A 25,928-nucleotide genomic window follows, 5' to 3' on the forward strand; every position below is an offset into this window, starting at 1 on the left:
ACAGTTCACATTTAACTCTTCTAGTTTAAAATTTAGAGTGAATTGAACGTTATAAAAGTTAACAGTAACATTATTATCTCGATTATCATATAGACTTTTTACTATATTTTAATTTTAAATTAAGTTATGAATATTTTAAGATATAAAAACAATTTACAATTTTAAAAGTACTATAGTTTTAAAATTAAAATATAATAAAACGCCCATTGATCAACCCATCTAAAAACCTAGATAATAATGTTACCTTTAATTTTAATAAGAGGTCAATCCACTCTACATTTTAAACTAACAAAGCTAAACGTGAACTGCCGAATGTGAAATTTGCTATGTTCGCACTTTTAAGACTGAAACAACAATGTGGGCATGGCGACCTCTTAAATAAACAGTGTAAATTACATTAATATTAGTTTGATTAATTATACAAAACAAGTTCCATTTAAAAATACAAATTATAGTCTTGTATTTAAGATTTATTTAAACCATTATTAAAAGATATAAGGTTAATTATTAATAATTGTTATTATTTTAATTACTTGTTGTGTTAAATTCCTCAGCAATAGCCATGTACTAGCTATATTATTAGATGAGGATTGCCACGATGAAGTATTGTTAGAAGGCCAACGAGGCCAACCATTATTAGGAGCATTTCCTGCCTTGGCAGAACCTCCAGTCAGACCGGGTGGTGGTCCACGAGACTTACCACTAGATCCTAAAACACCACCCCAAAGGTCATTTCCAGGATTATTATCAGCCCAATTGTTTTTTGGTCCATTCACTTTTCCTAGTGGACTAAAAGATAAACATTTTTTTTTTTAAATTAATAACTAATTAAAACATCTAGTTAAAATGTTTGCTTACCTAGTAAACGATGATTGTGTAGATGAAGGAGGTGGATTAAAACTCCAAGTTGAAGATGAAAGAGACAAAGGTGTTAATGGCATATCAACTGCTGATTGAGAATTAGTCGGTGAAGTCTTTCCACCACTATTGAATAAGTCTGAATTATTGGAATCTTTCATTGTGGCTGCTAATGACAATGGACTACGGACTACTGAACCAGGTGTAATAGTAGGGTCATCTTCAATATTTTTCATTTGATTACCCTAAAATAGATATAAAATTAATCAATTCAATTTATAAAAAATAAATAAATATGATGTTAATTAACATAGAGCATATTGTGGCAGTTGTTGAATTTTTTTTACTAATATTTTATAAAATTATAGCAGTAATTTAATATAGTCCTTATATTTTAAGTCTAAATTTATATTCAGCAATTCTTACTTGGTTCAGTTATATTTAAAATAGAGTTAATTAAGATAATATGAAACTAAGAGTCCATGGTTATAAGTAGAGCTGATATTTAGGTTTTTACATATTTATATTGAAGTTATGCAACTTTACGAGGATGAAAATTGTTAGAATTATCCATTACAAAGTTTATAGGAAAAAAATTATTTCGCATATTAAAGCATATTTTGAACTTAAGAGAATATTAGGTCTATTTACCATATTATAGAATATATTCAATTATTGATCATAAAAATTACATATTTAATTAATTTCTAGTTATAATTTTTTTCTAGGCCAAATTAATTCAATTATTTACATTTTATATGTTTAAATAATTTACCTTTTACCAAAGGAATAGTGCAAAACACTGTTGATTGTTTTTATTGAAGTATTTTTTAAAAAAAAATCAAATTACCTGCATACTTACAAGTTAAAAGAATTTTAATTTAAAGAATAATTTAGAACATGTAGGAGGGCATACCCAAAAGAAACCGAACTATTTTTGTACAAAGTATTTATTTAATTTGTTTTACAAAAAACATTTAATCTCCTTTAAAGTACTCTCCGTTGTCCAATCTTTTGTTCCAATTATCGAAGCATTTTTTAAACTCATCTTGACGGCCATGCGCTGTTCACGCAAATCAGCCAATAAAAAACGAGTAAGCAAAATAGCTTTAAAAAATCACACCAACGTAACGCAACCTTCTACAATGACGACCGTTAGCATACTGAAAGGTGAGAAGTATGTCTATACGCCTCTACCGGCAAAAACGCGGTACTACTAATACTCTGTACCGCACATAAGTTCAGTTTCTTTTGGATACGCCCTTGTTAACATCATATTTAAAGCTTTCATAAACCTAAAATTGGCTCTTTAATTATAATATATAATGGGTCAAATCACTTTAATATTGAATAAAAGGAATCTATAAGTAAATGGTTTAATATAAATTACTTATATTACTATAAGCAACTAAAACATAGACATTAAATAAATGACAGTTGATTAATTTCAATCAAAAATGGAAAATTAAATAATATTCACCTTCCACGGTTTTCCTGGTTCAAATTCTGGCACAAGATCAGTAGTAAATGCAGATGATGTAGAATTAGATTGAGAATTGGATCCATTGTTTGGCCAAATATCTTTATTGTCTTCAGCATTGTCAGGCCATCCACTATCAGAACGAGCACCAACATTAGTCCAAGTACTAGTTATTTGGTAAATGAAAAAAAAAAGAATTACTAAATACTTGTTTACTAAATAAGGCAAATGTATACTATTTGAATTAATTACAAATGGGAGAAAATTCTGAACATTTATTTATACAGAAAAATTTTGAGTATTTATAGACTTTATATGTTTTTAGGCATATTAATTATTTTGTAGATAATACATTTAAGAACAGTTATCAATTATTTGATTAAAAATATCAACTCTTACTAAAATAAACAAGATTATTCTGAAATTAAAAAAAATATTTCTAAAACGTTTAAGGAATTTTAGAATTCAAATTACCCATGTAAACAAAATTACATTTCTTATTTATATTACTCTAAAAACATCATATACAACGCATCTATAAGACATAAAATTTACCCATCTCCTTGGCTGAGTAATGAATTGAATGTAGGTGAAGTATTCCCAGGAGTAGATTTAGAATTGGCTCCTGGTGCTCTGCTAAAATCATTGCCCATTCCTAAGTCATCTTTATCTAAATTAGGTAACTTCCATTGGTTTAATCTTGATTGTTGACTTGTTTGGAATCCTTGTCCACCCTACAAAGTAAAATGAAATAAAATAAGTTACTTAAGATAAAATAAATTGTTGAAAGAAGAACAAAATTTAGTCTCACCATTTGAGAATCTTTATTCATCGCCAAATCAGAAAAACCAGACTGCAAAAGTGTTAACGGATCATTCTTGAAAAAATCACCGACTTGTCCACCCATTAAACCAGATAGACCAGAAAAGTTGGACTGATTTTGGTGGGCTTGTGCTTTCATATGCATGGCTTGATTGTTAGCAATTTGATTCTAAAATCAAATGATTTTAATGAACATCAGTAATCCAATGAGTTATTAATAACAAATTACTTGAAGTGATGCTATTTGTTGCCGGGCTTTATTGATGGCTATTGCAGCTGTAACCATGGCAGGACCAGATTTGGGGTTATTAGCAACTGCTGCTTGTATTTGAACATTTTGTTGCAAAATTTTGATCTGCTGTAATAACTGATTAAGCATAATTAATGTCTGTGGTGCCAATGGCTGATTTAGTATTTGATGATTTAAATATCCAGCCTGCACAGCCATTTGAATTTGTTGTACTAGCATTCTTAACTGTTGTGCAGTAGGTTGATTTTGCATTTGTCTTGAACCACCACCCTATAACATAAAATTAGTAAAAAAGATTTTTATTAAAATTGTCAGTTATAAGATAACACTTTTAAAGTGATAACTATACCTGAGAATATTGTTGTTGCATTGTATTTTGTTGGGCAGGTGGCTGCTGTTGGGCTAATATTTTCTGAAGCATGGCTTGTTGTTGGTTAGAATTATTTCCAATCTAAATGCAAAATTAATCAATTGAAAAAAAATAACCTTATTTTCATCCATTTTATTAAACTTACAGATGGCACAGCAAAAGGAAGTTGTTGTGAATTGAATCTTTGTTGATTAATATTAGATCGATCAAATGGATTTTGATCATCTGGGTGTTGACCACGACCATTATGTGAATTCCATGAATCTAAACCTCCTCCGCCAGGACCTCTAGTAGACATCAAAAACTCTAATGCTTCTTCCATACTTATATTATAAGAACGTGTAACTGCTTCAACATCCTCTTTCTGAAATTTTATTTTATATAATGTCAATGAATGAATATTAATAAATTATATACCTTGACTCCCATTTCAGCAAGGATCCTGTATGATTTACTTTGCCATATATAGTCTTTATTTTGATTCTTTTGTCCCTAAATTATAAGATATACAAATATATTAAAAAGCTGAAATTTAAGAAAAGCATTAAAATACGTACAATATTCTTCTGTCCCCAAGAACTTTGATCCATATCATTGTTACCACAATCACCCCATGAATTTTTGGATTTAGGACCGGGGCCCCATTCAGAATTGGGCCAAGGACCACCAGCATTTCCACTCAAACCCATTTTATCGTCACCCCAAGGACCAGTAACATTCAAATCATGTTGACTTCCTCCACCAACATCACCCCATGTTCCATTTCTAAAAATGATAAATATTTTATAAATTCAGTTATTTTAAGATAATGTGTTTAAAGTTACCTTGGATTTCCAGGCCATAGTTGTTGTTGATCAACCATTTTATTAGTAGGTGGCATACCTGCCCTATTTGGAGGAACGCCTGGAGGGCATTGGTTACCCATATTACCAGAACCATTATTATTTCGACCAGCTGCAGCAGCTACTGCAGCAGCCATATCAGCTTTGCCCCAATGTTTACTCATATTGTGTTGAGTACTCAATAAACCACCTAAAAACAACCAATTATTAATCATTTTAAAATAGAACAATGTTTTATATTTAATAAATTCAAAATTAAAATATTGTACAGATAAAAAGAAATATTCCAATTTTAATTTTATATTCTAAAAAAAACTATTTCGCTTGGAATATATTTTAATAGCCACAGTAATTCATAGATGATTTTTAATACAATTATGTGTTTACATTTAAACAAATATATTGTCTTTAAAATTATACAATTTATTATTTGTAAGTAAATACATAATAAAAAAATAATATATACAAAAAAATAATTTATTTTTTATAACAAAAAAAAAGAAAATAGAAAAGATATGAATAGTTTAATCGGAATAATTAATAATATGTAAATTATAGTTATACAAATAAATCTTCAAACCTTTTTTTAACCACATGTAAACATCTAACTACATACCTATTCTCTGTACTAAATAATTAGGGGAATTAACCTTAAAATGTAAATAAATAAAGATAGACTAAAATATATCAAACTAAACACTAATAGGTTTGGTTCTTACCGCCAGGCACATTGGGCCTAGTTTGTGTATTTCCCCATAAAGATGTGCCATCATCATAATTTAATAAATTGCGCCTGTGATCTGTGGGTGATGGTTCTTCCCATCCATTTCCTTTGTTGTTATTCATGGGATTTAAATCTTTGGGTGGTGGTGGTCCTGACCACTGATTAATTACTGAAAACAGCATAAAGAACTTTTTGCTTCAATTCATAAAGAATCTATTTACAACCATGTGTATGAAAAATATTACAATAAGTTATCCACCAGTGACAGTATTCAAGCGTTAAACAAAAGTTAAGCTTTAAAAATTAAATATTAACTAAATTATAAGTTGTTCTACTATTTTTATACAAAAAAATTATTATTATTATTGATACAAACAATAAATTAATAGTAATAAATGAGAAAAAGAACGATCTCATTTCATAATTAACACTATTTTCAAGAAAGTTTTTAAACAAAATAGTATTATTAATACATAAATTGAAATAACTTTTGAATATAAATTTTAAAACAAAATATTCAAAATGATGATTCTATTTGAATGTTTAAAATGTAATTTAAAATATTTGATGTAATAAAAAGTAAATGAAGAAAAATATTGTAAGTTTTTGTACTTCAAAAAATTAACATTTAGTAGTACACTTTTTTATCACATATAATTATACTTAACAAATATTATTGATTTAATTACTTGTATAAAATAGTCATTATATAATACCTAAAATATATAAATAATAACATTATTCAACTTAACCACCACCTTTGTCCATTTGATAAATAATTAATACAGTTGAGTTAAACTATCAAGAGATATAAATGTATTGTTGATAACAGAATACAAGTCTAGTAACCAATTATTTATGGATCTAAATATGAACTTTAATTTATATGAAATACTAAAGAAAAACCCTCTAATCTAAAATACATAGATATAGGAATGTGTACTCAGATAAGGCTTGAAGATTTATAATTATTTTACATTCAATGTTGGTAAACCATGCATCAACATCAATAATATAATAATATAACTAATGCTATATTATAGAAAAATTTTTAATTAAACACGTACAAGACTTACACATACAGTGTACAACATATGGATTAGACAATATTCAAAGTTCATATTTTATTTCATCTTAATTTTTTTTATATAAATTATATTAGTTATAAAGTCGACAAATTTAATATACTAAAATTTATCATATTTAATATTTTGATTTGTGAAATAGAGATTGCCATAAAATAGAATAGAATAATTTGTGATCATTAAGTAGAATTAAAATTCTGTAGCCTGTATAACATATAATATTTTAATCGAACCTATAACAGTAAAAGTAAAATACTAAAATGATTTACTTCTATAAACAATACTATAATATACTCTCTGCAAGAATATTTTAGAGTTAAATGAAAGGATATTAAAAAATTATGCCAAAATTAAAATTAATATTTTATAACTATAACTTACAAAAATTAATATTTTAAAAGTAACTACAAGAGATTTAATCAAACCAAAATAATTAAAATAGTTAGTAAATATTACATATTAAGTTTAAAAATTGTATAACTAATAGTTTTATTTACATATTAAAATTTAAAATAATTAAATAATGGTGGCTTTGTGAGGCGCGGTTGTACGCTCAATCTGCGGAAACAAACTGAGCGTCCGTACCGACCGCAGTTGCTAGCTCTCGGATGGGTGACCACTCGGGATTTTTAGCAACATATCTATGCCATACATACACAAACACGTGTTATAACCCTACCCATTTAAAAACCTACTAACAAATATACAAAAATAAACCCTACCGTATCACCCCACACCCTATGGCTTATATTGCCGCGGGTTCCCCTTAATAAAAAAAAGGAATTAAATTAAGTATTAAAAACATAATGTTAATTACGCATACTCGTATATAAATATGTTGATAAAGTAATATGAAAAAAACAGACTAAATCAAAAAGATGAGCAAATCATTACCACTGTAATATGGTTTTTATTTTAAATTCAATAACATAAAAACTTTGTTTATGAAAAACAACAATTCTGCGCAAAGAAAGCCTGTCATTCTATATCACTGTTATTAACATGATTTATTTTATCAATAGACATAAATAAAATAGGCTGAATTAGTTTTTTTTCTAAAGAATTGGATTTAAAAGTTGTCTTCAGAAGCTTAAAAAATGATCATGATCTTTAGTCTTTCTTTTTTGTTTTAACTAAACAACTTATAAGGAAACTTGTATTAAATTCTGAAGTATTTTGAACAAACAAAAATAAAATATTTTTAATGCCTATTAATAATGTAATTAAGTAAAAATGTTTTTTAAATGTTATCAAGGTATGGAAAATGGTTATAAAAACATTTGGCAATTTTAGTGTCTACAGTTACTCGTTTTTAGATGCACCAGAAAAACAAAATAAATTTTGTGTACAAATTCCCGTTTTTTTATTACTTTTCCCAACAATTTTTAAACTATTAATGTAATACCGTTGAATCCAAACCCTTCTTTAAAGTTTTAACTTAGTTCACTTTAAAATCAGAAAAGTATGGTGAAAAAAAGAGTTAATGCATTGTTATTGTTATAAAAGGGTATCAAACAACAACAAAATCAATACATTCATGATCTGCTCAGAATGTAAAATTAATAAGTTTAAATCTATTAATCTAATTATAATGAATAAGTAAATCTGATACACAAAAACAAAAATTTTAAATTTTTTTTAAAAACCCAAATATTTTTGATAGCAATATATACAAAATAATAACAAATAATGAAATAAATTAAATATTAAAATTAACTGCATCCATGTTTAGTTAACAAGAACATAACATTCAATTAACATTTAAGACAAGTTAGCACCCTCAATAAGTAATTAGATTAGTGTTATCCTTATTAAATTAATACAAACATATAGTATAAGTCATAAATCTAAAATTATTTAATGTAGTTATGTATTGTAGAGATAAATTAGTTTAGATTATAAAGCATTAAAATGCAGTCTTTTTTTATAGCTTCTTATTAATTATAAAGTTTATTAACCTAAAAGTACTTATATATTTAATTTTAAATTGCCTATAATTATCCAACAAAATACTTAAAATAATGATATAACTACCTGGCACAGGTCCTTGTCCAAGTTTTGCACCTGGTGTGGCTATAACTGATGGTGGTGGCCCAACTGATGGAGGTTGTACATGATGTTGCATATGATGTGGTGGTGGTCCACCCCACATAGGTTCCATACCAGCACCGCCACCAGATAAGGTACCATTTAAACGACCACTTATACCACCACGAGCATCACTACCAATTCCTCTGCTATTGATAAATAAATAAAAATATAAAATTGTATTGTATTGTATTAACAGTAACTTTTCTATTGTTAAATTATTTTAACAAAAATATTTGCACACAAAATTACCTATGGTCTACAATTCCATTAGGTAAAATATCACGACGATGAGGACCCTGATCAATAGATCCTGGTGGCCGATTGAGATCATTCCATGCAGTATTGCCAGAATTCCAGGATTGACCTTCAGGTCCAATGTCTTTCTTAGGTGGCCCACCCCACATTGGACCACCGGGTCCTTGTGGAGGAGGTTGTCCTTGACCCCACTGATTACTCATAGTAGTGGTTGGATTTATGCCCCAATTACCAGTATTTGCTTCTGTTCCACTTACACTACTAACATCATCATCTTCGCCCCAAGTACCACCAATGTTGGATGCTGGAGTATGTCCCCAAGGGGTTTTAGAAGCATTTTGTACTGGAATCTAAAAATAATAATTAAACAATTTATAGATTAATCTTAAAAATAATATAATCTGTTTACTTCTTAACCAAAATTATAATTAATTACTTGTAATGGAGGCTGTCCACCATTTCGTAAAGTTGCTTCCCACAAATCTGTACCATTATTAACCTTACTCCATCCGGGACCACCAGTTAATCCAGTTAATGGTCCATCCTTAGTATTAGGTTCTGGACTATGTGGAACTTCCCACTGACTGTCTTGATTAACGTGTTGTCCACCCCATCCATCTTGAGCGTATAAAGCTTCTCGCATTGTATTTATTTGTTCCAACTGTTGTTTAGTTGAAGAGTTAACAGCTCCATTCCCGCCATTTGATGGAGGTGAATTACTAGATTGAGGATTAGAAACTGCACCAGTAGCAGTGCTAGTTGTTGTAGTTGTTGATGAATTACCAGTAACCTGAGGTACTGAAGAGGCAGGTAGATTTTTTCCAGCTGCCTGAGCCCATGATGTAGTATTTTGTTGATTAGTGGTCTGTGATGTAGATATAGTACCATTGCCGCTTGATGATCCTGAGTTTGAACTTTGTCCTTTATTACCTAATAATAAATTATATTATTAATATAAATATATAAAAATAACATTTGATAGAAATAATATTCTGGTATACCTATGTTAGATGTTTGACTAGTATTATTTGAGCTGGTACTAGAGGACTGAGGGCTTTGTTGCCAAGGGCCATTAGAGACAGCATTTGGTGGAGATTGACCATCAACAAGTGGACTTGTATTCCAGTTAGAAGTACCAGTAACAGATGCAGGTACTGGTGTAGTACCGGGATTTCCCCAGCCAGCTGTAGCTGTACCGTTACCAGATGCTAGAGTTGTTTCACCACCTCCTAACAAACGACATATAGTGGAAATACCCCAATTTCGTTTGTACTGTGCGATCGGATCAACATAAAGTTTGTTAAATGGAATGGTTTTGTACATTGCGCTTTGATCATCACTGTCATTATCACTTGTTGAACAATTAGACTTAACCCTAAAACTAATAGTAGTAGTAACATCTTTAATGTGAGCACCAGAGTAGCAAGCCAGTAAGGGTCGTCTTCCAGTTCTCCCCCTTGTAGAACTATTAACGTCACTGGCAGTTACCATCGTACCATACAAATTCTATAACAAATAATAAGATTTATTTTCATAAATAAATGCTTCATTTATAATAATAAAAATAATAATATAAAAATATAACACAGTAGATAGTTACTTTAAATCTAATTAATATAAGATCAATAATATGTTCATTAATTAGATAATATTAGCATTTAGCACTTAACTTAGTTTAAAAAACACACATTCATTTACCTGTGTTTGTTGATGGGACGGAGGATCTCTAGTAAATCTAAATGTTGAGCTGGATATCACAGACCAATTTAGGGGGATGGTGGGCAAATGCAATGCAAACGATGGTGATGATTGTCGGGAATGGCAGAGGGAGCCAGCTCCTCCTCCAACTACCACCCCGGTAATCTTATTTCTTGCTGTTTCAGCAAAGTGATCAGCCTTATCAATGACATTACACCATTCTAATAGTATAAAAAAATATAAATATATAAGTATTAGAAATCACACTAAAGAATTAATTAAATGATTTTCTTCACCTGTACTTAAAGACAAGGCTTTACCGCAACTTAAAATTGATGGTAAGGTAACTGTTGTGGCACATACAGTATCATCCTAAAAAAGCAGAAATTTCAATAAATCTACTTATTATAAAAAGAAACAAAAAGTAAGATAAAAAGTAATTGTTTTACTATAATTGAAAAATAATAACTAAATAAACATAATAATTTTATATTTGGAAATAACAAAATTAATTTAGACGATTTTTAAGCATAAAAGCAAAATATTTTTGTGTTACAAATTTAAATAAAATTAAATAATATTTAACAGTATAAAAGAGTTCAACTATAATATTAATGAAACTATATTATTAAGCAATACATATTAATAATTATCTAAATACTATTTGTATCAGACATAAATTCAATAAGGTAATTAAATTCTTAAGAATCTACAATATTTGTTGAAATATCACATACAATTTAACACATATAACTTCTGTGTAAAATAAAGCATCACAAATAAATTTTGTTAAGAGAACACAATACCCACAAGTGCTGTTACTGTCTAGCAAGTGTGTAACATACCAAATTTATAATCAATAGATCACATTTAGCTCAGTTAGTTTAAAAATTAAAGTGAATTGACCTTAAATAAAATTTAAAGGTAAGAATATTATCAGTGTTTGTATGTTGAGTTTTTAATGTATTATGAGCATTTTCAATTTACACTTTATTATACACGCAAAACTTGCTAAAAAATTGAAGTATCATAAAAACCCAACATACAAATAATATTCTTACCTTTAAATTGCATACAAGGTCAATTCACTTTTTTAAACTAATGGAGCTAAACATGATCTGCAGAGCATAAATTTTCTATGTTACGCACTTGTAAGACAGAGACAACACATCCGAGTATGGTGTCCTCTTAATATAAATTGTCTTAATAAGTTGAAATATTTATTTTTTATAACTAAATAAAAAATATATATTTGATAATTAATAGTTACCATCAAGCTCTTATTTCCGTTTATCTTTAATTCCTCCTAAAAAAAAAAATATATATATTTTATAATATTGTAACTAACCACAAAAATATTTTAGAATTATACATTTTTATAGTATAATATATTAACAAAATGAATAATAGTGTTCCTATGCATAATGTAAATTGCCAAAACTGATACAAAATGCACAATAGCTAAAATAAATAGGCTAAAAATTTTTTTTTTAAATTACAGGCAATATTCATATATATTATTGGGTTTTTTCATCATATACTCTTTTTTTCAGTAGATCAATAAATATGGTCCAATAGACAATATACAGTACTCAAATGAATGAGTTAAATTTGAACTCAGTGAAACATTTTAGGCTATTTCTAATTTATTTATATTACAATAATAAATTTAATCTCATCATAAATGATTTATCAACATTTCTTTAAAAATCTTATCTTTGGAGGCATAAAATCGTTTTGCTCCCAAGGAAGAAATTAAGTTGGTGGTTTTCTAGTTATCTAAAATTTAAAAGAAAGTGTAATTCTTAATTATTAAAATATGATTCCTTTTTATATAATTTACCTACTTGTTAATTGTTAATTATTTAAAAAAAAAAAATGATTTGTATTATATTGTTACAACTTTGTTGTTTAATACTAGACAAATAAATACTTATAATCTATATTTTGAGAGGTTAATACTTGATGAAGTTGTTATTTCCTAAATTATAAATTTTATACAGTACACGATACAAATAAAATATAGGATAACTAAAGCACATTATCTAAAACTCTTTGTTTGCTAAGACATATATATTAAATTCTTTTTTTTTTAATTAATATTATTAAGAAAAAGTAGAATTAAATCTATAATTACCATGAAAGTATCTATTTTAAACAAGTATTAAATAGGCACATATCAAGTACTTAACATTTTAATATTAATATTCTTTTTAATAAATTTATTTTAAAATTTAATCTATATATTCTGTCATATAAGTTTTAAATCACTCAGATATAAATAGTGATTGTATTAATTGTTTCCTTTTAACATATGATAAATGTAGAAAATTACAATATAAAATTCAATTAGAAGGATATCATGACATTTTATGAAAGGTCATTCCACTCTAATTTTAGAAATTATTAAGATAGTGAGCATAAACTTTACCAAGTTGTGCGTGGTTCAGAAAGAAAAAAAACATGTGCTGACATCCATCAAAACCATCAGCAGACAAGCAAAAAGATTTCTATCAGATAGATACTAAGTACCTTACCTAAGTAACCTAAGTACCTATTCAATCAAAGAAATATTTTATTGACATTAAAACAAATGATAAATCATTAATTTTTACTAATAATACTTATAAGTATATTAAATTGAAAAATATTATGGGCCTATGTTACCTTAAGTTGGATTAGAAAGATATCTTACATGAAATACTTATACAATTAATAATTTTTTTAAATTGGATAAGAAGGTACCATAATAATATGTAAATAATAAAAAATTGTAATTCCAAAAATATATGGTTTTAACAATTTAACTTACTTCTTTTTGTACAGCACTTGAATCATTTATATCAGATACACATATTATAACCATTAGGCTTACAACTGTTTATTCTTTGGCAAATTGATGCATATACCAAGTCTGAAACATTAAAAAATTAAATAAAATTAACAAATCTGCTCTTGGTTAACTGTAGTAGTAGTCACAGGTGTTTACAATAAAATGTTGCACAGAATGATTTAATAAATAGTATGAAAATAGGCATCTGTTTAAACACAGTAGTTGACAATAGTACCATTAATGTTACTGGAAAATGTAAATTTATTTTATGACCAATATGCATTAAACTTTAAAGTAATATATTGTTAATGTTTTATTTAACATTTAAATTTTTAAATTAACCAATTGAAGACTACAATTAAATTTAAGACAACACAATTTAAGAAATATCTGATTATACCTATAAATATTCAATTTTTAAGATTTTTTAATTTTACTGTGAAGTTAAGTATTAATAAAAATATTTTTTACTATTTCTCACTACATTTAATGAGGAGGCAAAAAATCATGTTTATAATGCATTGGATTTTATAATTAAATTATGATTTTAAATAAGTAAGCATTGAGATCCTTAAACACTGCAATGGTGGCGTTAAAATGAGACCCGACACAATTAACTAACAAAACAAAAGAATTTTACCACCACTGCTGCAATATGTTAAGACCTTTAAACATGTTATATCTAGACCCTTCATCCAAATACATTCATTTTATTGATCACAACAGCTGAGATACACTTATCTATTGTAACAAAATATTTAAAATGTGTAACATAAAACGTGCTAAGCATTCAGTGAGAGAGTTCAAAAATATGATCACAATAATTAATCATTAAATAAATTTCTCATCATTATGACATTAGACACAATTCAAAAAATAACAGTAAGACAATAAAATAAATAAAGTCAAGTTTTCATGAGTATTCAGAGTCAGAGTTCAAAAAAGGTATGATCACTATTAATCATTTAATGTTATGTTTCAGATCATTAATTAACAATGTATTTGGGCTCATTTAGAAAAAAAAATTGTGTATTTTTTAAACTAATATGTGTACCATTGTGTACCTATATGCTCATTAGTCATTTGTTCATAAATAAAATTAAAATTATTTAAAATAATAGGTATTAAGAGTTCAAAATGAATCATTAATTACATTTTTCATAATTTGATGTTATACTCAATTTGAATATGTCGCAATGAGTCAAAAAAAGTTATTGATAAGTTAATTTTGAATATTCAGTGAGAGAGTTCAAAACTATGATCACAATTAATCATTTAATATATTTCTCATCATTAATTAATAATTAATATTACTCTTTCAATTACAATTTCTTAACTAAAAAAGGTAAACCTATATTTGTATTAGTAATTCGACCATAGTTATTCATGGTCCATAAATATAATTTTAATAAATAATTCAAAAATTTTAACTATTTAAATTAATTTTCAGTGAGAGAGTTCAAAATTGTATTCATAACTATCATTCAATATATTTTACATCATAAAAAAATAATACACAATTTTAATATAAGTATCACTAAATTAAATAAAGAAAAGATATACCTCCACAAAACAGTGAGAGTTCAAAATTAATATATTTTTCATAATTAATTGTAAAGAAACAATTGTATTTATACACATATAATTATAAACTTTTGTATTTTTTAACAAATTAGTGAACTTATTTATTTTATTAGTTATTTGACCATAATAACTATTCTATGCCTTATGGTTCATGTAAACATAATTTAATAAATTATTTAAAATATTAAAAGTTCAGTGAGAGAGTTCAAAATTATATTCATAATTAATCATTCAATATATTTCTCATCATTCAATATTATACACAATTTTTAATATAAGAAGTAAGTATCACTAAGACAAAAAAAAAAAAAAACAGATACTAAGTTTAACCCTGACTAATCAGTGAGAGAGTTCATAGTTATGATCACGAGTAATCATTTAATATATTCCTCATCATTAATTGGCGACTATATATACAATTACACTTGAACTTATACAAATATAATAAACTTTTGTATTTTACTGAATTGTACTCTATAGTTTATTGGTAATTTGATTCATGGTCCATCAATTATTTAAAATAACATAAAAGGTTCAGTGAGAGAGTTCAAAAATATGATCATAATCAATCATTTAAAATGTTTCACATCATTACTATACATGAAAAATTATAATTACCTATTAGGATATTACATTGTCAGGTAACAAAAATCCAAAAAACGAATAAGTGTTTTAACACTTGGGTACTATTCTTAATCTAACTTAAAAACTAATTTAAAGTTAATTTCTAATTAATATTAAGAGTGATTATGTGAGTTGTGCTCTTTCAATATCTGAGTTTTTTTATTTATCTAGTGATATTGAAGATCTGGATCTTAAAACACAAATACCTACCACAATTATATGATATAATCTGTACCTATATCATGATAAAAAGAATTTTGTAAATATTATATTGATACAACATGAAAATACAATAAAAAATTCAACAGCCAGTTTCATTAAACCATTACCTTATTGAAGAACAAAAACAAATGTATTGCAAATAGTTCACCCAAAGAAAAAAATTTTTATTTGTTTTATTTATATTGAGGTTTATATTCAACCATGACACATCCCCTCATTGAGTGACTTAATTACCCTCTAACATTTCAGCAAGTTGAATAAGAATCAAAAATGCCAAAAAGAAAAAAGTCAACAAAAATGAATGTCATTAATTCTAAATTCACTGCATATATGTATGCATACTACATATTATTATTGTTATTTTTTAAAAACGGTCTTATGCCCTGAAAAAACAATATTACTAAATATATATGTCATGTATTATATTATATGTATATAAAATGTATGACACAATGGTTAAACTTTCGGGCATTTTCAACAGTATACTCAAAATAATCGCGATCAAGATGTAATTCCAACTGATCGATTAGTTGTCATTTGTTTCAGTTCTAGTATAAGATAGTAGATAGTAGATACCACACATTCTATAATTGTCGTAAATAACTCGTAAATAAATAATATTATAATCACATTACATTACAATTTAAATTTAAAAATTATAATTAGTATTAGTTTATGGCTGATTAGGTAATATATAATCACATATATACTACATGCATGCATTTTTTTTATATACATATAATATAGGGTAAAACGCAATTTTTAAAATAATATACAATATATATTTTATTTCTATTATCGCTTATACAGCGTGATTCTTTTATCATGAACCACTCATTATTTCAAAAAGTATCAATGTTTTTTAATATTTTTAATCCTTATAATTTTTTTTAAGTTTTTTACTTTTTTGTATGACAACCTAGAGTTTTTATTTCAAATTCCAAAGCAGAATATTTTTCTAAGTATTAAAAGTTAAGATTGGCAGAGTGGAGTGGTTTGGGGTTAGCCCCCAAAATGTTAGTCCACTACACCGCTTCTCTAAACTTAAAATACTTATAACTCATAAACTACTCGCCCAAAACTCGATTTTTACATATCAAGTACTCAGAAAAATATTCTGCTTTGGAATATGAAATTAAAACTCTAGTTTGTCAATGTCATTTAAAAATATGATTTTTTTAATAAAAATGTTTTTTTAACAACATGAAACTTTGTAAAAGAATATTTTCAAAAACATTGATACTTTTTGAAATAATGAGTGGTTCATGATAAAAGAATCACCCTGTATATAAAATACTCTGACGATTTTTTTTTCACAATTCCCCTATAATGAGCAATAAACTAATGGGTGCCTGTGTGCCTATTATAATATATAAATGTATACCTCCCTCCCGAAAGAAGATACTAGTTGCGTCACTAATTTTGATTCTAATTTATAACCAATGGACAACCAGATAAGTGTGTGTTATCTAGAATTCTAGATTACTATTATGTTCATTTATAAACATTGAATCGAAAATTGAAATCAAATGTAACCGAAATGTACACTGTACGTGATCAGATTCTGTGATATGCGTTTGATAATAATGATACCCTTTTTTGTTTGTTTGGCATCAATACTTTCTTACAATCTAACATCCCAAGACTAGCGACTATTGACTAATCTGAGGCACACTGACTGACTAGCGACTGGCGCTCGACATTATCAAAAAATATCAGGTCCAAACACAGTGGTGCCAACACGACAGCGTCTTTACGGGAAATTCGCAATAAACGACGTCATCACTGCAAATTTTCTCTGCTTGTAAAAAATAAAAATCGATCCGTGGGGTCGATGATATTTTTATAGAATATTTTTCAAGTGTTTAGGAAAAATCAGAAGACTAGAGGTCGCAACCAAACCTGTTAAAATAAACCAAATCTACCACGAGTCACGGCGAGGATTTAGAAAAATATCTGGCAGTAACTTTCCAGATCAAAATTTGGTTAGAAAGGATAGTTGTCAATATTATATAACGCTTTATTTTTTACAATTTTTACCCCAAACTTTGAAATCAACAGTATTCAACTTTTGTAGCATAATAATATGTTAAACAAAATGAACAAAATTCCGCAGCAGACTACGTGACGATTTGTTTGAAAAAAAATATATACCTATACTGTGGTTACCCAAACGAGAGGGAAGAAAAATACAAATATTAAATAATAATTTACCTTCAGACTGACTGATTTATATCCAATATTCCACAGAGATTAAGATATTTGTCAAACTTACACTAGTAACACAGACGCGTTTTTATTAGAGATTATTCACTTAACACTAACGATTTTGTAACAGTGTATTATCATTATTAGGTACTTAATAGGTAATATTTATATATTTAAAACGATTTATGCGCAATTGTTGTTGATTTTCGTTGGGACAAAAATAATAACAATATTGTAATGACTTAATTATATTCATGGGATGGTGAATAGTGTTCGCGTTTTGGTGCAGAACGAACGAAAATACAGCGACGAGCGAACGAATACGCGAACGACGCCGAAAACTACAGTGGCACGACCGTGCAGTGCGCGAGAGGGCATCGTTCTTCGTTCTACTGTCGGCCAATCGCCGCCGATCCGGTTCACCTATTCCGTTCGGCCAATCTTCTCACTCCCTCTCGGCCACCGTCGCCGACACCAATCCCCCACCACGCCACTGGCACCGACGCCGATGCCGTAGACGCTGCCACCGCCACTTACACCTCCATTTCGGAGAGACACCGCCACCACCGTCACAACTACCGTCACCCGTTCACCACCGCCGCGCGGCAATAAAAATTGATCCGGGACGCGTACACAAACGCGCGCAAGAGAAAACGCCAAACTCGTAAGCGCCACACTCGCTCTGTATATAATTTACAATAATATTGTACAGCAGACATGGTGGTCATGGCTCGATAACCCTATAGGGGTGTGTGTGTGTGTGTGCAATTCATAATAAATATATATTATTAAACCACAACCGCGTATAGATAGTCATAGCTCATGCTCATGTACAATACGCTGAAATTAATGTGTAAATATACACCCCGACAACACGAGTTCAAAGTTCTCGAGGAGACGTCGTCATCGCGTATCATTGTTATTATAATGTTGTTGTTGTTGTTGTTGTTGTCGTTGTTATGAAACGGGTATCCGTTACTTGAGGCTCTCAGGTCGGACCGCGCAATTAGAAAGTAATCTGATACCCACTCCTATATTATACTTTATACCCAGTTTTGTTGTACGAACATTTACCCATACGATTAATTTACGTGTGTACGGTGTATACCACGACCCTACGTACGATGGCAGAATGTAAGACCTACACCGACCACTATAATACACGTCGGTCACACTGTAGCCAACAAATACAATAATTATGGCATGATGTTTCGATTCGTTATTTCTTTTCTAGTTCCCTTTCGCTACGCTTTACACGCGCAAACAACGGGACTTTCCCCCCCGACGACGATGCCGCGTCCGTTACAGTTAGATAGGTTTATTATGCACAGATTTATGTTTTTTTTTTCGCTACCGAGACATCCCGAAAAGATAATAACCGATAGAAATCGCATCAGTCAATGCGTTTCCCTTACCCCCCCCCCCTCCTCCCCGACCCAGAAAAACCACGACCGTCACGTGCGTTACGCGACGGTCTACCATCAATATTGTTATCATTATAGTTTAGTTATGCGAAAAGGCGGAAAACAACAATCCAAAGACGAAAAAAAATAGTAACGCAGAAAATCGTTCAGCAACGACGACGGCGGGGTCGTTGACATTTGACCGCTGCGTGCGACGTGAAAGTCGTCGTCGGGACGGGCAAACGCAGAATATCGTTTCGTTACGTACATTTTGGGGCCAATCGGACAGAGTAGACATCCCTACTCGACTCCCGCCACCAACAATAACAACCCCGTTTTATCCCCCCTCCAACCACCTACGGGTGAACTTTTGAAGCAGTTTTTGTCGGAACAAATCAAAAATAAACAAACACAATATTAATGTAATTGGGCCTAATAGAACAGTGCATAATATACCTACATAAAAAATGTGGCGAGATTATTGATTTCATAAAAATAGGATCTGGTAACTGGTTATCAACGCCACGCGGGCGGCGTATACGCAAACGTATTACAATATTAGTAATAATAATATTATAAAAATAAACATACGCGCAAGACATGGTCGAGAGCCAGCAGCTGCTGCTGTTGCTGGGCAAGTCTATACAGCAGCTGAAGGGGTCATGATGGGAGGGGAGCGGCGGCCTATGTGTTTTCGTGCGCGGCCAATGGATCGTGAAAAAAAAAATACAACAAACGCAACGCCGCAGTTGCGTGGTATGCCGTCGACGGTTGGTCACACTGCGGTACGACCGAACGAACGTATCTTGTAAAATACGGTGCAGCGGCAGCTTCCGACCGCGCTGGCGGCGCGGCACCGGGGATACGCTCAAAACGACAAAATACGCTTCGGGCACGACCAAGGTTGCTCCTAATTCCTATGCTCGTAACCGTCGTCATTCTCAGGGTCTGATCTGGCCTGCATGGATAGATACAAATTAGACAACTGCGTAATTTTCGTCAATAGGAGTTGTTTTTTTTTTTTTTTTTACAATTTTTTCTTCCACTCCTTCCAAACGACGCGGCCATTATGTATTATTATAATATTAATATTCCCTCCTCCGATCACTGCAATATTATTATGGTCTCTGCGAAGTGTGCGTTTTGCAATAAAAAAAAATAATAATAACGTTATTGTTATCATTGCACAATACCCTAGTCTATCGTCAGTAAGTTGTCACCCGATACACGAAAAGTGTGCATTGCTAGTTGCTACGATTGACGACGTACACTGTACAGTCAACGGTGAGTGGTGACCGACAAAATGTAAACATTGTAAACAACGGCGGCGACGGCTCGGACGATCCGCGATTTTGAAAGTACGGGCCGCGACCGACATGCGCAGAAAAACGATTCGACAACAAAATCAAAGCACCTACGCGAAACGTACACAACCTTGACTGAGAGAACTTTTTTTTTTCTTTCAAAAACAAGTTTTATTGCCTGTTGTTGAACACCTGCAGCAATACCACCAACGATGGTAACAAGAATAAAAAAGCTAACTATGTTTTGATATTATTAATTAAATTTATCCATCCACCGAACACCCCCGGTCCGTTTGAGAAACATATTCACTTTGAAAGTTTTCGAAGACTTTTAGAAAACTATAAATTTTTATCAAGCTGTCGCCGCGAGCTCGATTAAAAAATAATGAACACTAAACAAGCTAGCTCGTTGATTGAAAAATAAAATTTGTAATCATATAATATAATCGTGGCTTAGTTCAAATTTGATATTTTAAAATAAGACGCACAACAGACAAAAGTTTGACGAACGAGTAAACATTTTATTTTATTACTATTTGACATTATCTGTGCAAACATTTTTTACAAAAATCTACGAACAGTCAAAATAAAAACATAAATCGCACCAATAAAGATTATGGTAAAATATAATAGATGTACGTTAACTTAAACAACTATGTTGTTATCAACAGTATTACACACAACAAATGAGAACATGTTGCGAAATAGCTGGGAAATTCATGCTAATTATTGTTGAGAATAGTTTGAATTGTGTATTTTAAAACGAGAACAAAGAAACATGTTTTTTAAACATCTCAAATTATAATAATATGCCTACTAATTTAATATAAAACGATATAATATACTGTTTCGTCCAATATTCGTCTGAAAATACGCATTGAACATTTTTCTTTTTAATTGGAAATTTAATTTACAATGAATAATACAAATTACAAATTTGTTTGTACAATAGATCGATTACAAATTATAATTGTTTTTGTTACAAAAGTTACGAATTTTTAGAATGTATGGCTTACAGGCGTCTCTGCCAATATTGAATATTTATGTAAATTATATAAACACGTTAATACTACGAGGATCACGATTGTGTTATTATTTATTACTTATCAACATAAGAAAAAAATCTAACGAGCGATAACTGATAAGGCACGTGAATCAGAGAGAGCAAAGAGATACTCGATTTAGGACTGTCACATTATTATTAAGCCCTGTAAAGTTAATATCCTCATAAGCAGTAGAATACTGAACTCTAATAAAAAACTTTTAAACAAACATTATTAAAAATGATTAGTTAATTAAGCAAGCAATACCTAGCTGATTACATAAAACCATTAATGGATCATCAAAATTATAGGCATTGTTTATAATAGGAATGTTTAATTATTTCTTTTTACGATTTTTTTTTTTTTCATTTTATTTGAATGAAAGAAAAAAATCAAGAGATGAGGAAATTAAGGTACAAATCAAAGTAGCAATAACAGACGATAAAGGAAATTAATGTTTTGGTTGAGTGCATATAATTATTTACGAAGACCTAATAGTGATTTTCATTTGAAAGTTATCCATTATTTCTAAAATTGCTTTTCGAGGGCAAACAAGAATCGTTCAATTCGTAAAAACCATTTTATTATTAAATGCCTATAAATGTTATTTAACAATTGATGTACAAAATAAATTAATACAATTTGTTCCACTAAAAGATAATTTATCAAAATATTTTCAAATAAAACTATTTTGATAGCAAGCCATTTAATCAGATTAATGTGCTGTGTTTGTTACACCACAATTAAACATAAAAAACACAAAAAAATGGGCACAATACTAATAGCGAATAAAAATTATGTAATAATTTTAAATTTACTTTTATTATTCTTAAAAGATTGATTGATTTAAGTTAGTAAAACAATAATTGGTAATTATTATTTTCCACGATAAATGTTTATTGATAAAATTATAAACATAAATATTATCTACGTGAACAAATCATAAAATAAACGCGTAGGTATTACTAATTAAGTTTATTCAAAATTGAAACTTTAATTGTTTTTATTTGATCTAAACGAGATTAAATAGTTGAATTTAACATAGTAAATCATAATCAATATGAAGCAAATCTATGCATTCATTTTTATTAAATCAGTGGAACATTGCCTGACCTTATCAAAACAACAGCAAATAAGTATACAAATTTGTATTTATTACACATGAATTACACTTACATTTTAAAGAACAAACGATTGTTAACTATGAAATCTGCAGATATTCTTCCAATCAAATACAAGTTATATTCCACAGAAAAATAAACAATATATAATATATGAAGAGTTAAAATGATTACATAATGTATATGAGTTAAACCGTGCACTTTTTAACTTAAAATAAACGATAAATTAGAGATCATTAATAATATTTATAACCACTATAGTTAAGGAACTACTCTCACTGTCAACGTGACTGTAAAATACATTATAATATTTAATGACCTTATAGATAGAACGGGAAACGAAAAAACAGAGACAATATAGTCACAAAATTCATAGACTAATATCATCCATCTTGCAAACACATCGCGCCTAAAGTCAGTATGGTTCCGATAAAATAAACTATAAAGATAACGAACATTTGAAGGTTTGACTCCTGTTATCACTATTATAATTATGTTAAATGTTTTAAGAACTAATTATAATTATCAAGGTACATAATAATAATATCACGGCTACCTAAATAATAATAATAATACAACAAGTAATTTAAATACTTGATACGATAAACAACGCCACATATTATTATTAATCTTGACTCTCGAGTCTGCCAACTATGTTAGGTACATAACGTTTTGTATCGTTCATTTTTCAACGCTGACAAATGGAATACAAATCAATTGGTTATTATCACGGAATAAGATTTTACAAACCGAATAGTGTACTATCTCTGCACCAACTGTTATCATTATTATTATAATCCTAAACCGAGAACGTAAAAAAAAATAACCACAACGACGTTCTACAGACGGTAGGTTAAACAAATTCGAGTGACGATGGGTTCGATTTTCAAAAAGGTATCGATAACACAATGTAACGTTTTATTTCTGCACCAACAACCAATAAAAAAAATAATAATAATGATAATTAGCAAACGACGCAGCAACCGACCGACTATGGGAAAACTAGCAGAGGGAAATGTGTGTGGGAAATAACAAGACAATAGCGAAAACGCGACGAAAACAATATGCTAAGGCGCTAAAATTGCGAAAAACGGGTTTTTTATCGAATGCAATCGTAGTGATATATATATATTTTCTTCTTCGCCAGACAAACATTTTTTTGTAATATTTTTCTATAACTCGTGTACAGTTAGGTATACCGTATACGTGTGGTAAAAACGAAGGTGAAGTCATAATAATTTGGCCATCGGACTTTAGTCATAACGATGCTGGGAGACAAAAAAAAATATAATTATTGATTGACCAAAAGGTTTTCGAAACTAAAACAACGGCATACAGGTAATAATAATATTATCCGTAATCTTCACGACCACTGTCTATCGTAGTATCATATTATGGTAACAGCGACGTGCCTGTAAAGGTAACCCGCCCGTCCGATGTGGTCATGTGGAAAACGATTTATTTATTTTTTCATTTTTACGCGAAGGGTCGTAATAAAATCGACATAATAATTTGACCTTTAAATTACTATAGGTAGGTATAGTGCGTATTTCTGATAACGATTGTGTCCCCGCGCACACGCGCGAGAGCGCGACGGTTTAATTCCAATTTCCAGCCGTAGGTAAATAGAGGGCACGCACACGCACGCATAATACGTAATTAACGGATACGATGATTATCTATCGGCGCCAAAAAATTAATCTAATTGACGGGGGGAGGCTTAGAGCGGATGCGATATCATATTTGTTATTTTTTTTTTAAAAACCCATAGCGCTGCTAAAATATTAATCAATCGTCGTCGTTGTTATTGTTGTTGTTGTTTTAGTCATCGTTGTTGTTATGTTTGTCGTTGTCATCGGGTGTTTCGGGGGGGAAGTGCGAGCGTTAGACGACCAAACAGACGTAAACAAATTGGCATAAATAAAAATCGAAAAATGTAAAAAAAAACTTACCTTGTGTGTGTGATGCAGACGACAAAATGTGTTGAATGCGATCCGATTGTAAGGTATCACAGGAATTGGCGTAGAGCGACGCGCCCGTGAGTGCGGTCGTCGTTTCAATCGGCCGACACGCTAATCCAACGCGAAAATGTTAACACTCGCGAAACGCATCCGAACGAGACAGAGCAGACGCCATTTTTGTTTGTGATTATAGAAATGGGACAAGACAACGAAAGTATGCGGCGGTACCGCGCGCGCATCCGTCCGGTCGGTGCTGCTCCTGTTCGACACTGCTCGCGAGTCGCGAGTGCGCAAAACGACGCCCATGGAAGAACAAACTGACTACCGCTCTCCCGTCGCCGTTTCGTCCATGACAATTGGTGGCTGGTTGCTGGCGTACCGCCGACGGAATTATAATATATAGGTGTGTGATATATCATAACTCATAGGTCAATTTTTAAGTTTCTAATGGGTTATCCTATGCCCCAGGCGCGGATCCAGGAATATTTTTTTGGGTGGGCCCATAAATTTAACCACAAAAGATAATACAGTAAAATTAAGATTTAATCAAGAATAATTTTCATTTATTTATAAATATTTAAATAAATAGTCCAGTACTATTAATAGCTAAAAAAAAAATTATTGATTTACATGGAAAAATACGTCCATGAAGTTGGCCCTTATTCTTATTTAAAACAATTTTGCAAGTAATTAGCAAGAATTTGCAAGTCCAGTCCCAGAATTTGCAAGTCAATAATAAAACAAATTATTAGGGATGGAAGCAAAGAAGGGCACATTCGAAACCAGCGTCAAAACACTCGTTATAATTAGCAAGAATTTGCAAGTCCACTCCCAAAATTTGCAAGTTAAAAACCTCACCCCTACGAATTTTCAAAGTTTTAACCTCAGCACTTACTTTTTGTCCGAAACATTCGAAACCAGTGTCAAAACACTCGTTATAATTAGCAAGAATTTGCAAGTCCACTCCCGAAATTTGCAAATCATAAATCTCACCCCTACGAATTTTCAAGGTTTTCACCCAGCCTAGGGTAAAATATTTTTAAATGCATTCTTAGTTATTATTGATAAACATCTATCTTATAGGAACTCAGAATAGGCTATACGCGATAAAACAATGAAAACTATACTTTCACATTTATTCTTAACACTC

General features: G+C 29.9%; 1 protein-coding gene across 6 annotated transcripts in view; it reads right to left on the reverse strand.

Annotated features, from left to right (window-relative positions):
• The window catches only part of gw (trinucleotide repeat containing adaptor protein gawky), a 34,856-nt gene extending 9,830 nt beyond the window's left edge, over positions 1-25,026 (reverse strand). The window contains exons 1-21 of one of the 6 annotated variants that reach the window (XM_089223952.1): positions 24,770-25,026; positions 13,288-13,389; positions 11,746-11,781; positions 10,772-10,847; positions 10,476-10,696; positions 9,779-10,283; positions 9,214-9,707; positions 8,772-9,127; positions 8,466-8,668; positions 5,342-5,515; positions 4,605-4,812; positions 4,338-4,545; positions 4,198-4,272; positions 3,926-4,144; positions 3,760-3,861; positions 3,390-3,680; positions 3,150-3,329; positions 2,894-3,072; positions 2,339-2,504; positions 859-1,103; positions 534-789 (exon numbers count right to left, since the gene is read on the reverse strand). In XM_089223952.1, coding sequence (XP_089080078.1) covers positions 534-789; positions 859-1,103; positions 2,339-2,504; positions 2,894-3,072; positions 3,150-3,329; positions 3,390-3,680; positions 3,760-3,861; positions 3,926-4,144; positions 4,198-4,272; positions 4,338-4,545; positions 4,605-4,812; positions 5,342-5,515; positions 8,466-8,668; positions 8,772-9,127; positions 9,214-9,707; positions 9,779-10,283; positions 10,476-10,696; positions 10,772-10,847; positions 11,746-11,781; positions 13,288-13,341 — 4,248 coding nt within the window. In that variant the 5' untranslated portion in view covers positions 13,342-13,389; positions 24,770-25,026. Of the gene's footprint in view, positions 1-533; positions 790-858; positions 1,104-2,338; positions 2,505-2,893; positions 3,073-3,149; positions 3,330-3,389; positions 3,681-3,759; positions 3,862-3,925; positions 4,145-4,197; positions 4,273-4,337; positions 4,546-4,604; positions 4,813-5,341; positions 5,516-8,465; positions 8,669-8,771; positions 9,128-9,213; positions 9,708-9,778; positions 10,284-10,475; positions 10,697-10,771; positions 10,848-11,745; positions 11,782-13,287; positions 13,390-17,952; positions 18,334-24,769 lie in introns of those variants that run through there. The other 5 variants (XM_015516712.2, XM_015516713.2, XM_015516710.2 and 2 more) reach the window with 5 other exon arrangements.
• Positions 25,027-25,928: the final 902 nt, after the last annotated feature.

This window comes from Diuraphis noxia, unplaced genomic scaffold, assembly GCF_037042655.1.
Source record: "Diuraphis noxia isolate RWA-SAM2 unplaced genomic scaffold, SU_Dnox_SAM2 contig0003, whole genome shotgun sequence".
Taxonomy (NCBI): domain Eukaryota; kingdom Metazoa; phylum Arthropoda; class Insecta; order Hemiptera; family Aphididae; genus Diuraphis; species Diuraphis noxia.